At 40.6% G+C, this 14,734-nt stretch overlaps 1 protein-coding gene across 4 annotated transcripts in view; it reads left to right on the plus strand.

Moving 5' to 3' along the window:
• The window catches only part of dscaml1 (DS cell adhesion molecule like 1), a 130,661-nt gene that overhangs the window by 85,022 nt on the left and 30,905 nt on the right, over positions 1-14,734 (plus strand). For all 4 annotated transcript variants that reach the window (XM_089121395.1, XM_089121396.1, XM_039671024.2 and 1 more), the window contains exons 8-17: positions 3,036-3,308; positions 5,815-6,096; positions 6,259-6,378; positions 6,462-6,638; positions 9,287-9,489; positions 10,447-10,543; positions 10,733-10,861; positions 11,210-11,377; positions 12,017-12,087; positions 12,178-12,418. In XM_089121395.1, the coding sequence (XP_088977521.1) occupies positions 3,036-3,308; positions 5,815-6,096; positions 6,259-6,378; positions 6,462-6,638; positions 9,287-9,489; positions 10,447-10,543; positions 10,733-10,861; positions 11,210-11,377; positions 12,017-12,087; positions 12,178-12,418 (1,761 nt within the window). The remainder of the gene's footprint in view (positions 1-3,035; positions 3,309-5,814; positions 6,097-6,258; positions 6,379-6,461; positions 6,639-9,286; positions 9,490-10,446; positions 10,544-10,732; positions 10,862-11,209; positions 11,378-12,016; positions 12,088-12,177; positions 12,419-14,734) is intronic.

Here is a 14,734-nt window from a genome sequence, read left to right on the forward strand (position 1 = left end):
GGATTTATAGCGTTTTGGAACCAAACTCTTCATATCATAACAAAAGTCTAGTGTGGGAAAAAAATTAAGTACACTGTAAAAAAAAATCTTTTTTTCTTTTGTAAAATCAACTTAATTTATTTAGTTCAGATAACATATAATTTTGAGTTTCTGATGATTAAATCATTCTCCTTCATTGTATAAACTCACTTTTTCCATTTCAATGAACTTTTAAGGCAACCAGGTTATTTACTTGTTTAAGTTAAACCAACAGTAATTTTTCCATTTTAATGAACTTAAAATTTTAAGGCGACCAGATTACTTACTTGTTTAAGTTAAACCAACAGTAATTTGCAGTGTAGGAATGGAAAACAGAAGTAGTGACAGATCTTTTTTTCCAAAACGTGATGTTTTGGGATTTCAATGGCCATAGTCAGGGTAATGCCACACTTGATTTTTGACAAATACCAAAAAAGGCTGTCAGGATAGAATACAGTGCGTTCGGTGGATTGTGTTGTTGTTTAACAATAATCGGAGAAATGTCTTTCCAAACAAAACAAAAAACTGTCTGTAGACAAATCTCCATAAAACATTTTTAAAAGTGAAAAATATAAATAAAGAAAATTACGTGATATGGGGCTTTTATATAGAGCGTGCCATCTCATACAGCCTGATTTTCATATATCATAAAATATATTTTACCTGATATACTTAGGTAAAAAAGAAATATATGGCCTCAGCTCTTTTCATCCTCAGTTTTGTCAACCCAAAACCTTGTAAACAAAGTGTCCTTTGTGTCCAGGCAGACCAATAAAACCCAACACGTCATACTCTCGGAAGTTGCGTTAAGCCAGCCAATCAGATTAGGTTTTCCAGACCGAGACCGTTTTGTGCATAATATGCATCAGACGGTTGGTGAACTGTCTGTGGGCGTGCCGTCTGAGTGAGATTGAGTCGTGTTGACAGGCCTGTTGAATTCACCCTCTCTTTCTTCTCTCTTTCTCTCTGAAATGTTCAGTTATGACATATCTGTCTGCTTTAAGGAGACATGCCAGAACAATCATTGCAGTGAGAATGAGACCCCGTGCCAGGAAGCCACAGTTAGTGCACACACACATTGAATGATCCCAATGCTCATGGACACACTCATATAGTCTTAAACACCACTGCCTGACTAATACACTCTGACCGCAGTGCGCTCATGAAAACTGACAGCATTGACTTTACCACATCTCACGCACACATATTTATTTCTGAGATGATACAGTAGTTTCGCAACACACTATTTAATAAACACAGACACCCCGCGAGCAATAAGGCCCGTTCTTCCTTAGTGCGAACATTACAATAGAGTTGCTCAGTTACTGTCTGGATCCTTATCTAAGTTCATACATTCACATATTATGTTTGAGAACAAAAGAAAAATAGAGAAATAGAAAGACAGCCAGAGAATAACTGTGAAGAAGAGAGAAGAGGGATACTGTGCGACAGTCTTCTTGAATAATACATCAGGGTTGACTTGTCAGAGCGGTGACTTCAAAGCACAACGCACGCTGAGCTGAGAGAAAGGGAGAGAGAGAGCAACAGAAGAAGAGAGATACACGAGGTTGAGGAGTGGGCTGTTAGAGAGGATGAGAATATTTGTGTGCATAAAATCTCCATATGCCCCATCGACGATTTAGAAGCCGGTCCGCCCTCCATTTTGAGGGAAACAAAATGTCCTTCGTGCCATGTGCTTATGGTTCCTCTTTTTTTAACACCTAAGCCACCTCGTCTGCTTTTTTCTTTCTGCGTCTTCAGGCATTGGCCATTCAAATCTTCACAGTGTTTCACCATCCATTCGTTCGTATACCCCTCCATCCTCGTGTGTGATCTGAGAGCAGAGTCCTGAAGAAAGTCAGCCATGTTTTCCCAAAACAAAGAAAACAAAACAAACACAAATTGGTCATTATTAACCTTTTCAAATTCGGCGGTGACTGGTCTTGCTAGCTGTTAGCATATGCTAATCACATGAAAGGGCATTCGCACTGACAGTGTTTTGCAGCGACAGAGCAAGTTTAGCTATAGTTGGTGTTTTGAGGTTACTAGAGGAAAAATGTGTGACAAATTTGGGCAGTGAAGCTCACGTTATCCTTTTCATGAAACTGAAGTCGAGCAGGAACGCATACTAGCAATCGGCCTGCTAAAACATTGCATAAACAAGCCTGAGGTGTTTTTTTTTTGCTGATGAAAGCTCGCTGACCTGCTTGAAAACAATCTAACAGCTTAGGCTTATTTAAGCTGCTTTTTCTTTAGTTCAGTGCAGTGACATGGCAAACTCCAACGATTAAATCGATGTCAGTGTGAATGCCGCCTTTAAAAGTTCCAATAAAAACCACCAAAACAGTGTAGAATTACTTTTCAAATTCAGTAGCTATTAGCTCATCAAACTTAACTGATTTAGCTATTAGCACGCTAACATGGCACAGTTTCGCTAAAATGATTCTAAGGCCTCTGCTCTCGCAGTCCTCAATCCTGTAAATGTGTATTTTGGGAAGTTGTTATGAAATGTAATGTTGTTTTTTCACTCTGCCTACACAAACACATTAGGTTAGCATTTTATTGTTAAGATTACGCCGCACATACCCTTACCATGATTAAATCCATTAACTTGGCATATTAATGTAACTGCAGAAACACACCTCATTCAGTTGCTGAATTTATAAAGGCATGGTCCTTTGTGCCAAGCTCTGATCAATGATACAGTACAAGCCACATTGAAACTTTAGATCCACACAACTATTACACCACAATCTGTGCTGTGAAGACCAAGGGCATTCTAACCCCCCTCCTCCCCCTCCACCACTCGCTCTTCTGCTTTCTTCCTCCCACATTTCTCCCTTCTTTACCCAAAATGTCCATGCAATACCTGGTCTTCCATCTCCCACTCTTTCTCAAATCCTTTTCTTTTACCCTTCTCTATCCGCCACATTCTCCCTCTTTTTTTGTCTTCCTTCCTTCCTCTCTCTCTCTCTCTCTCTCTCTCTTTCTTGCTCTCGCTTTTCTCTCTCTTGCAGGTCCTCCAAGTATCCGGGCCATGCGGAACATCACGGCCGTGGCGGGTCGCAACACTTTTATTAACTGTCGTGTGATTGGTTATCCCTATTACTCCATCAAGTGGTATAAAGATATAGTGCCATTGCCAGACAACCATCGTCAGGTGGTGTACGAGAATGGCACTCTGAAGTTGAGCGATGTGCAGAAGGGCATGGATGAGGGGGCGTATCTGTGCAGTGTGCTCATCCAACCCCAGCTCTCCATCAGCCAGACTGTCTACGTCACAGTCAAAGGTTAGTGCTTACTACCAATTATTTTGGGTACGTTTATGGCCCCTTAAAAGAAAACTCAAAAGTGCAATCTACATTTGATTAAGGACCTACAGGTTTTTAAGTGAAAAAAAAGTACGATTTACATCATGATTTGTTTGGGAAAAACTATCTTTGTTTTGTTTTTTAGTGTGAACTCTTTCATAAGTCTGATATTTTTACAATGATCTGTGTAATCTTTTATTGTCAGAGACTAATAAAAATGTGTGATATTTTAAATATATAGGCTATAACTTTGTGTTGATTAGACATTTTGGATTTAGTATAAAATCCTTCACACCTATTTAGACATAATCATCAAATTCAAATATGTCTATTTTTTATTTATTTTTATTAATTCAGGTATCTTAACTTTGGATTTAATTCTCAATGGGGCACAAGCACTGTAAAGACTGAACAGATTAATTATCATAACCATAACCACCATCTACCGTAGAGCATGTTTTTGACATAGAGCACATTTTTAAAAATATAAATACCATAAAAATTATAACACTTTGCAATAAACCTTTTAGCAGAACAGAGATGCCTTATTAGCAGATGCTTCTATGGGCCGATATACAGTAAGCCGTCCGCCATATTGGAACAGTCAAAGCTGGTTCGTGAACATACTAGAGCAAGTTGACTGTGTGTCTGCAACCATAAGTAGATGCATGTATGATTATCTATATCTGCAATAGAATTCAGCAGATTATGTTGCTATATCAACACAATACAAGACAAAGGCGTGTCAGCTTACAAGACATTAAAAATATCGTTGTAAATGTAAAAATTTAAAAGTACAATAGTAAAAACCTGTAATATCGAGTTTTATACATATAAAAACACAAACTAACATATTCTCTACTGTGAAAGATTATTATCCGATTTATTTGGGAATTTAAATGTCTGCGGTTTCACAACCAGAAGCTGCGTAATTTTATGGCATCATTGATTCTTACTGTGAGTGACGACACGCTGACAGTTCCAAGATGGCGGGTGTTCCAGAGAGAGAGAGAGAAAGAGTATCTTATTAGAATATATAATTACTTTAGTGATTGTTATATTGGATATTATAGGGATAGTTGCTCCTTTTTTACATTTGAGCCCCAAGTATTGGATCAGAACTCAGTATTGGCAGATACTCGATATGCAATGACTCGGATTGGTTGATTGGGACATCCCTAATGTATTGTATGTGCATCAAGTATGATGCATTAATGTCAATTAGTCAGATTGGATTTATTATAAGCTTCACACCAATTCTGAAACATCTATTTTCTTTTTCCAGCTATTCAAACTTTTTTCAAGACTTACACTTTGTTGAGACGCAAGATTTAGTTTAAACTAATGTGACTAGACAATGTGTCCAAGTCTGAAATATAGTACTGTATTTACGCATTTTCATTCTGTTTTATTTATTTCCATTTTGTTGGTGCTTTTTTATTGTTATATGCGTTTTGATTCATTTAGGTCAGCAAAGGACTTGGTGTAAATTGTTTTAGTGCGAAACTTTATTTTTAATGTAATTTAGTAACATTGAATTTGGTGTGAAGAGACTGCCCTGAGAGGATTTTTGGACTTGAGCCTAGTCAGCAGGGTATCTTGATTTTTTTGGTGGATTTCCAAAAAACAAAAAAAAACCAAATTACCAACCTCCGTTTGAGGTTTGGCATTTCTTGATAACATGCTTCTTCAATGAAAGGATGGCCATTGTACAGTTCTTCAGCTTTCACATTTCTTCAGAAAGTGTAGTGGTTTATTGTAGCGGAATGAGTGTATTTTGGTAAACGGAGTGTGTTTTGCATTAGAATGAGTGTATATTTAAGCTGTAGGCGGTTGGTGAAGGTTGGGATGGTCTTTCCCATCCGCTGGCACAAAGACCCTGAGAGAAAGCACACCACTAATAGCCTCTGATTAACAGGATTACAGGCCTTCTGCAGCATTACAACCATTCATCAATTACCCAGTGTGCTTAGCATGTGTGGGGGGTGTTATTTCTAGTATGTTAAATCTAAATAAAAGTGAGGTCGCTCTGATGTTGGGTTTTGAATCTTCACTTCACCATGTGTGTCCATACAAGGGGCCACAGCTCCTGGTACAAAGACAGCGAGGTCTAGTGTGTGCGTTTTTGCGTGAGTGTGTGTACCGGTACAACCGAACACTGACTCCAGTGTGAAGTCAGTATAGTGTGCTGCTTGTCTTGTCATGTCTCTGATTTAATTAGCTGAATTTTAACGAGCCCCAGATTAAATCCCCCAGATGTCTCCGATGGAGCCCCCCACCTCTGTTTCCATGGCAATGCCATTATTCCCCATGCCAATTGGGCTCTAATTAGAGCAGCTATTATGGGCTGGAGGGGTGGGATGTGTGTGAGCGTGTATGTGCGTGTGCATTTTTGGAGGGTGATGGGGTCAGTATTACATTGCAGACCATGAAGGGTTTGAATTTTAATAGTGAAGATCTCTCGCTTGTTCTCTTCCTCCATCAGTTCCTCCCCTCATCCAGCCCTTTGACTTCCCTCCCACCTCCATTGGTAAGCTGATGTACATAGCGTGCGTGGTGTCCTCCGGAGACATGCCAATCCGGATCACCTGGAGGAAGGATGGGCAGGAGATTGTGTCGGGAACATCAGGAGTCACCATCGAAACCAAGGAGTTCATGAGTTCCCTTCAAATCTCCAAAGTTTCTCTCGAGCACAACGGAAACTACACCTGTATTGCGAGCAACGACGCAGCAACTGTCAGTTCAGAGAGACAGCTCATTGTAACAGGTGAGCAAGAGTTAATGGGGAATGTAGTGGGATAAGATTTCACCAATTAGGGATTACTTGGTAAGTGTGCTGTTAAGGTTAGGACAATGTTTGTTTGACCAACATTTGTCTAAACCAATCTATTGGTATCTCCTTTCCTGAAATATGTGTTCTTCGTTGTAGTTCCCCCTGGTTTTCTGGTTCAGCCCAATAACCAGGATGGGATCTATGGCAAGTCAGAGGTTCTGAACTGCTCTGTGAAAGGGTACCCTCCTCCCAAAGTTGTCTGGAAGCATGCCAAAGGTAACATCTTTTGTCACTGTGTATAGTTTTCATGAGCTGATGATGAGCCACAAACAAAAACTGTCTTCATCTTGAATCTTAAGGTATAGGGAACCCCCAGCAGTACCACCCAGTTCCACTGACGGGTCGCATCCAGATCCTGTCCAATGGTTCTCTGCTGATCCGCCACGTTCTAGAGGAAGACCGGGGATACTACCTGTGTCAGGCCAGCAACGGAGTGGGGTCCGACATCAGCAAGAGCATGATGCTCACCGTTAAAAGTGCGTCTGGCTACTCATCTACATCTTTACACATAATGACATCAGCTCTTTTCCAAAACCTAGTGAGCTACCAAAGGCATCTATCTTCTAAAGATGCATCTTAACCATCATGGAACCTCACAAGTTATGGTTTTGAAACACTATTCATTGGCTACGACTCTTTTAATGGTCGCTCATTCAAACAGCGATCCTCACATGAGGCAACCGAGGTGCCTAGTTTGAGTTTATTATCATAGAGTGCAACAGACCACCAGCTTTTTCAGTAGCTTGAAGTAATTTTCCCTTTTATTGTCTCTTCAATAGAGAGTTCTAAGCCATGAACCAAAGTAAAGTTTAGAAATAAATCCCAATATTGCTACTCTGATTAAATGCAAAAATGTACAGTATATATGGACAAAAGGAAAAGTTTAAATTAATAAAAGACAAAAGTGCAAGGATGTGTACTTAAAAAAACTTATGAAGAAATTAACTACTCATCCCATGAAACATTGTGAATGCTTTAATCGAACCAAAGCAATAGTACAGTTTAAAAGTATATATGAAAGTAGAAAGAAAAAATAGTAAAACTGTTTCGATAATTAATGTAACATGATAACAAATACCAGTTTCAATATCAACAAGCAACAGACTTTTTTGTATAGCTAGAAACTACTGACAGTGGAAGTCTTGCACATTCAAGGTACAAATGGCTCTTCCCACTTTTACATTAATAATATTGAGTTTAATGTTGACATGTTGCTAAGCTCAAGCCTTGATACTCTGTAAAGGATCAAAAATACGTATATAACACATATTGAAATGCATTCAAGAGCTTAAAAAATGTTTAGTTGGAATCAGCAATACTTTTCCTAGATTAGCATTTTCCTTGATTCCATCAAACATCTTGAATAAAAAAATAAAAAAATAAACACAAGTTTTCTTAGAAAGCAACATAATTGTCTGTAGAATCCTTTGCTAGAATCTTTTAATACCAGGAAAATGTACTAATAGTTAAATCTTTTACTAAACCATGACATAAAAATACAAATATTTTGGATTCCCGTCACACGATTTGAATGTGATTTGACCTGCAGTCTTTGGGGTGGTTCGCCGTGGTGTGTGTTTGAGGTCTTTGTTTAAGAACGGCCCTCAGATGGGCTTTCACGTCTCAGACTGATGCCTGCGGGAAGGGTTTGGGATGCTTGAGTGGACACACAACACTCCACCTCTACACACACACACACACATACAGAGCTGCACATACACCTGCATCTGTCACACTTTGTCACTCAAACTAATGACCCAGGTTATGATATATCAGTCACACTAAGGCAATAAATACAAGAAGCCTTTGACTTTTTTATATAGTTGCTAGAATTGCCAGGAGTTACGGTGTGTGTGCGTGTCTGTGTGTGTCTGTAAACGGCTCATAATAAGAGCAAGAGTACCAAAACAACAGAATCAAGTGTAGCTAGCTCATTTAGATTAATAGAACATTACAATGGAATCCGTAAGGCCATCTCATGACTGATCGTTAGTTCGGACACACGATCTGTTCTGTCCACATCCATATTATTGATCCTTCACATAATGTAGAGTGCAGAAAGCTCCCATCCATGCAACACTGCCCTAGGCTTCACTTACAGTCCTGACCACATTTAAACAAACATCATCCAGCGGTGTATTCTTTAACACTCAGCCAGAACATTCTACCCCGTTGAATGTAATGAAGAAATGTGCAGGTGGTATTGCACCTTATAATCAAAAAAAATAAATAAATATAAGAAATTGGAGCATATCTTTTCTATAAAGACGATGGAGCTTTTTTTTTACTCCAAATATTCATTACTGTAATGCGAATGAATCTCAAGTTATTGTCATTGACATTGTCATGCTTGCCCTTAAAATATTATTTGATTAATATTATTATAATTGTATTTCACAATATACAGTATGCTTTCAACTGTACTTTATATTTGTACTTTAAAAGATTTTTTTTTTGGCATTAGGCTACTAACTATTTTAGCAATTATTATATTGGGGTAAAACATCAACTTTATGAAAAAAGTTTTTTTTTAATATAAATAATTTAATGCTTTAATGCTTTCTTGAGCAAAAGTGAAAAGTATCTAAATGCCATAAATAGGTAGGATTGGAAGGATAAGTTTACTTACTTTAACATGAGATAGTATACAAATGCTTTGTAAATTTTCATGTGGATATCATGCAGCTCTTTGTTTATAGCATCGAACTTTTTCATCAGTGGATTTGTCTCTCTCTCTCTTTCTCTCTCTCTCTCTGATTCTGGTGTTATTGATTGAATCGTTCCTCTGTTCTGCCTCCCTCAATTCTATCCGTTTCACTCGTTGGAAGGGAGGGAATGAATAAGTGATGAAAACAAAACAGCGGAACCCTCCTCAGATCAATATTGTGTGTGTGTGTGTGTGAGGTAGCACTAGAGAAGAGTTACTCGGGAGGATTGAGTGAGGTTCGGAGTGTGAAAAAGTGATTGAGGGGTTGGAGAAATGCACACACTAACGCTCACTGCCCCGTGTCATAAGAACACCAGGTGTCTGTTTAAAGTCACACTGACCTTTGCCTCTTTTTAAATTCACTCTTTCCTTCACATATATTTACCTCCTGTCCTCCTATACCATCTTTTTATACAGTTCCAGCTATGATCACATCCCACCCAAACACCACCATGGCCATAAAAGGGCAGAACAAGGAGTTAAACTGCACCGCCCGGGGTGAGAACCCCATCATCATCCGCTGGGAGCGAGGCGACACTTACATTGACTCGATTAACCCTCGATACTCCATCACCACCAGCCACAACGAGAAAAGCGATGAAGTTATCTCCACACTGAAGGTAAGACATACACACATACATGTATGATGTCAGTGAAGGAGTAGCATGTATGTCTTGCCTTAATGTTTCCAGAGTAGACATTTTACAGAATTATAATTATTGATTTATTTTGCTCTTGATGTTTGGATCTCTTAATTATTCATTTATTTACAGTAAACGATTTTATATTCTGACACATAAATTTATGTTTCTGCCGGTGCCAGAAAAAGTGGTGGGGACAATAACGACCCTGGCAAAAAGTGGTGGGGACATGTCCCACCCATAGGTCCCACCCACAAATTACGCCTATGTTACCAACAAAACAAAAGCACATTCTTTCCATGAGTGTTGTCGCGAGTCGCGTTATCGCTCTTATGATCAGTTGCGGTTCAGAATTTAAAGGTACGTGTTGTTATTTTGTCAGTCAGTCGTGAAAGTCTAGTGGTTAAAAGCTTCTGGCAACATTAAATCCAGGGGAGAAGACCATTCTAGAGAGATGACCCTCACTGCAGAACACGAAATCCAGGGGGAGGAGTTGGATCCAACTCCTCCCACTTTACATATACCTAAACCTACCCATCTCCGCCCCCTGATCCCTAGCCCCACCCCTAATCTTACCCATATCCACCCCCTTATCCTAGCCCCACCCCTAATCCTACCCATCCCCACCCCCTTATCTCTAATCCTACCCATCTCCGCCCCCTGATCCCTAACCCCACCCCTAATCCTACCCATCTCCACCCCCTGATCCCTAACCCCAACTCTAATCCTACCTATCTCCGCCCCTGAGAGCCATGAGACTGTATGTTCGAGATCGCCCATCCAGTTTTGTGCGAGAGTTAGGGTTTAGGGATAAGAGATAGTATTTTAACATTGAAAACACTTTTAGATCGTTCAACAATACATGACTCAGGCCTCAAAATGAGCAAAGGATTTAAACAAGTTCATCCCTCTTAAACACTTTCTCTCTTTCTGCAGCTGAAACCAGCGGAGCGCGGGGATTCCGTCTTTTTCTCCTGTCACGCCATCAACTCATACGGCGAGGGCAGAGGGCTCATCCAGCTGACGGTGCAAGGCAAGACAATCAGCCATGAACAACATGCTCACATCTTACATGATACTCTTTATCTAGAGACATAAAATCAATAATTTACCTCCGGGCCCCAAGCCACCTCTTACTCTTCAGCCGCTCTCTCTCTCTCTCTCTCTTTGTCTCAATCTCCTCCATCTGTTTGAAGTCTATTTCCACTTGTTTGGTTCGCAGAACCCCCTGACCCCCCAGAGTTGGAGGTTCGAGAGGTCAAAGATCGGAGTATGAACCTAAGGTGGACGCAGCGGTTTGACGGCAATAGCATCATCACCAGCTACGACATTGAGTACAAGAACAAATCCGGTGCGGCATTGCTTTGTTTCCATTTCAAGCTTGGATGAGTAACATTGTGAACGTGCATTAAATATGTATTTGCATGTCAGAAGAATATGTAGCGAATAAGCTCAGACTGTGAGAAGATGAATGGGATGTGAACGGATTTCTGCGACGTTGCGACTCGAGTGTATTGCCTCATTTTGCTGTTTGTACATCTGCTTCATCCTAGTTTTCCATGCATCGCTTGTTTTTCATATCCGTATGATTTGACCTGTAAACAGTCCTTTTTGCATGCTAACACACATAATGTTCTGGAACAGCCTGGATGGAGGTGTGATGTAGTAATGTATCCGTGTTATTTTGTCCTTGTCGTAGACCCGTGGGAGCTGAAACATGCCACCCGTAAGATCTCGCCAACCAACAACCAGGCCAACATAGTGGAGCTCCACCCGGCGTCCGTGTACAGCATTCGCATGTACTCCTACAACAAGATTGGACGCAGTCAAGCCAGCAAAGAGCTGACCATCAGCACAGAGGAAGCACGTACGTCTACCGCCCCTGATGTACACACAAGCTTATTCGTAAAGCATAAAACACTTTAGAATCAATCAACTTTATTCCAGACACAACGGTCCATAGAGACAACACAGTTCATGTATTTAAATCTTGGACCATCCTGGACTTTAATTAAAACAACAACGCTCTAAAACATAAAGAAATCTGGCATCATCCCTCACCCTCCTACATGCTGTTCCAAACCTGTACTTCCTTCTTTCTGTGGAACACAAAAGATACATTTCCTGGCCATTCTTTTCCATACTGTTCACAAAATCTGAACGATTGACTCATTGATCCAGTCACAATGGTTAAAAGCTCACTTGAGGGGAAGTTCAGTGAATAACAACTTCAGACACCATATGACTTGTACTTGGAATTTAGAGCCTATTTCATACGGGACACTTTTATTATACTTTTATGGTGCTTTTACGCCATTTTTGAAGTACCAGTCCCCTATCATTGTAGTTGCATAAAAAAAAAGTTTCTGGGGTGTCATTCAAAATTGTTCCCATTGTGTTTCACAGAAAAAAAAGAAAGTCAACCAGGTTTGGAATGACTTCAAGGTGACAGAATGTTTTATTCCTTTAATAATCTTGTGACGTCACATAAATTCTCTTCTCACAGCTCCTGACGGGCCACCCATGGAGGTGATTTTACAGCCAATGACTTCTCAGAGTATCCGTGTCACTTGGAAGGTAAGCCTGCGACTTCTAACCTTGACTTTTTTTGGGGGATTTTAGAGTTTTAGATTTAAGTCTCTCTCCTTTTCTTTTCACTCCACTCAGGCACCTAAAAAAGAGCTCCAAAATGGAGTGATCCGTGGCTATCAGATCGGTTATAGGGAGAACGGACCGGGCAGTAATGGACAATACAGTATAGTGGAGATGAAAGCCACAGGCGATAGTGAGGTGTACACACTGGATAACTTGAAGAAGTTTGCTCAGTACGGCGTGGTCGTCCAGGCGTTCAACCGAGCCGGAACCGGACCTTCCAGTTCGGAGATCAATGCCACAACACTCGAAGATGGTAATTAAACTTTCCATCCATCCATCATGCTCTAGGGATTTCTCTTTCGTCATGTGTACGGGGCGACTCTGGCCCGTGGTCCTCATCCACATGCGTGTCACTGTCATTGTGGCGACAGTGATATTGATGCTGTTAAGGATAATAGTAATAACAACAAGCATAGGAAAAATAATTATAATTAGCCTGTCTGCCGAGGCCCCTCTCCCTGATCCGCTGCTTTTCCTCCCAGTCTAATTATCTGCAGCTGAGCGCATTGTCTCCCCCTCTCTCTTTTCATCTTTCCTCCAGATCCCTCTCTCCGGCTTTCAACTCCCCTCCTCTCTGCTCCCAATCCTCTCTCACTCTCTCTCAAAACACCTTTCATTTATCTCTCCCTCCATCTCCCAACTTCCCCTTCCACCCATCCGCCCACTTCTGTCCCGCTGTATTTCTTCTCCATTCTTATTTTTGGAAAGCTCCTGGGTTGTTTTTGTGCCACTTTTGAGTTCTTCCATCGATTTTCCCCTGATGACTTTGTTTTTACCTTTCTTGTCATGTTTGTTTCTTTTCTTAAATTTCCAACCTGAAAATTCAAAACATTTTCCAACTCAACCAAGACGGTTTACCCGATTGAAACCAGGTCTACTTGTTGGTAGTCCTGTGCCTGGAGGGCCACTGTCCTGCTGAGTTCAGCTCCGACCCCAATTAAACACACCTAAACCAGCTAATCAAGGTCTTACTTGGTATTCTAGTAACTTCCAGGCAGGTGTGTTGGGCAAGTTGGACCTAAACTCTGCAGGACAGTGGTTTGAACACCCCAGCTATAAAACAATCAAGCTCAGACCTAGAATGAAAGTGAACCAATGACCAATTGTCGGGCTATTGGTGAGGGTCTGTCAGTCTAGTTTTTGTCGTGTATTCCACACCTTTGGCACTATTCAGTGGCTAGGTACCCTTTGAGGGCTTTTCGGCTGTTTGAGAATGTTGAATCAGCGACGGAGCCCGTCGGTGAGAGAGATTACTCTGATTGGCTGTTCAGCTTAGCGAACCAATGCAAGAGAAGATCAAATTGAGGATAGCAAACAAACAACAAAGTCAAGAGAGCACATAGGCGCTTCTCATTTTATAACAACAGTCCTAGCTTATCCGGTTTTCTTTTTTTAAATGATGAATATGGACTACTGCTACATGCTGCTATAGAGAGTTATTTCCTCTCATTCAGGCATATAGCAGTCAGGCTGTTGATGGCTGTAGCCTTTGCTGTGCTTTCAAGAGCAACTTTTAGTCCCAGACGCCGATGACACCCCGGTCGCTAGGTCGCTAGTTCTTTGATGTCGATTCATTGTGTCGATGCGTCATTGAAATGGGCTCCAAAAATGGAGGGTTTGGTTTGCTTCACAGAGGCCTCTTTGGAATGATTCATTGAAAAGATCTGACTCAAGCGAATGATTTGTTCATGAATCAGAAAGGGCTACTTTAACGAATGTCCTAAAAAGATCTTCAGTGGGTGTCATGATTTTCAATGCATCATGACTTAAATTTAGTCTACCACACACAGTAAAACTATTGAATGACTTCAGGAAATATATAGTGCACAAATTATATAGACAACTTTCCTGATACTTTTATGGTATTGAGCTTATTCACTTTCATTATATTGACAAAAGGGGCTTTCGATTTTAGTTCTTGGAACTAGCCACCAGGAGAACTATTAGTTGCCTTAGGCAAAAGTTGCCTTGCATTTTCACCACCAGTAGGAACTCTAAAGTGACGTAAGCTGCGCTTGTTGTTGTGACTTTTATTTTGATGGCGCTGAGAACACCACAGCCTTAGTTCACAGTGCTTGCATTCTTCGTGTACATTAGTTTACGATCTGTCTAACGGCCGTGTCTAATACGTTATTAGAGAAAACTGTTGTACATAGAAAGTGGACAGTATTAGCGTATGTTGTGTGGTTGATGTCCAGTGTCGCCAGCTGAGCAGAAATACATAATCATGTTTGGATTGGTCCCCTCAAAGTTGCGTTGGATTTTGTTCTTGGCGTAAAGGTTAAGAGGTCCATCTATCACTGTTTTCCATTTTCGTGGAGTTGCAGTAAATATAAAGGCTATAATCTGTTTACACAGGTTTTAAAAAATGGCGGGTGCTGGTTAGGGTTGGGTATCGTTTGAATTTGAACGATTCTGATTCCGATTCCGATTCCTTGTTTCGAGTCCGGTTCCCAACGATTCTCGATTCCGGTTCTTTTAAGAGGCAGGGTCAAAAAAGTTTAGCTAACCTTGCTAACCAACGGTCTTTCTGAAGGAAATACTCCTTCTGTCACAAATACTCCTTTTG

This window comes from Pimephales promelas, chromosome 16 (genome assembly GCF_988280905.1).
Source record: "Pimephales promelas chromosome 16, fPimPro1.hap1.1, whole genome shotgun sequence".
Taxonomy (NCBI): domain Eukaryota; kingdom Metazoa; phylum Chordata; class Actinopteri; order Cypriniformes; family Leuciscidae; genus Pimephales; species Pimephales promelas.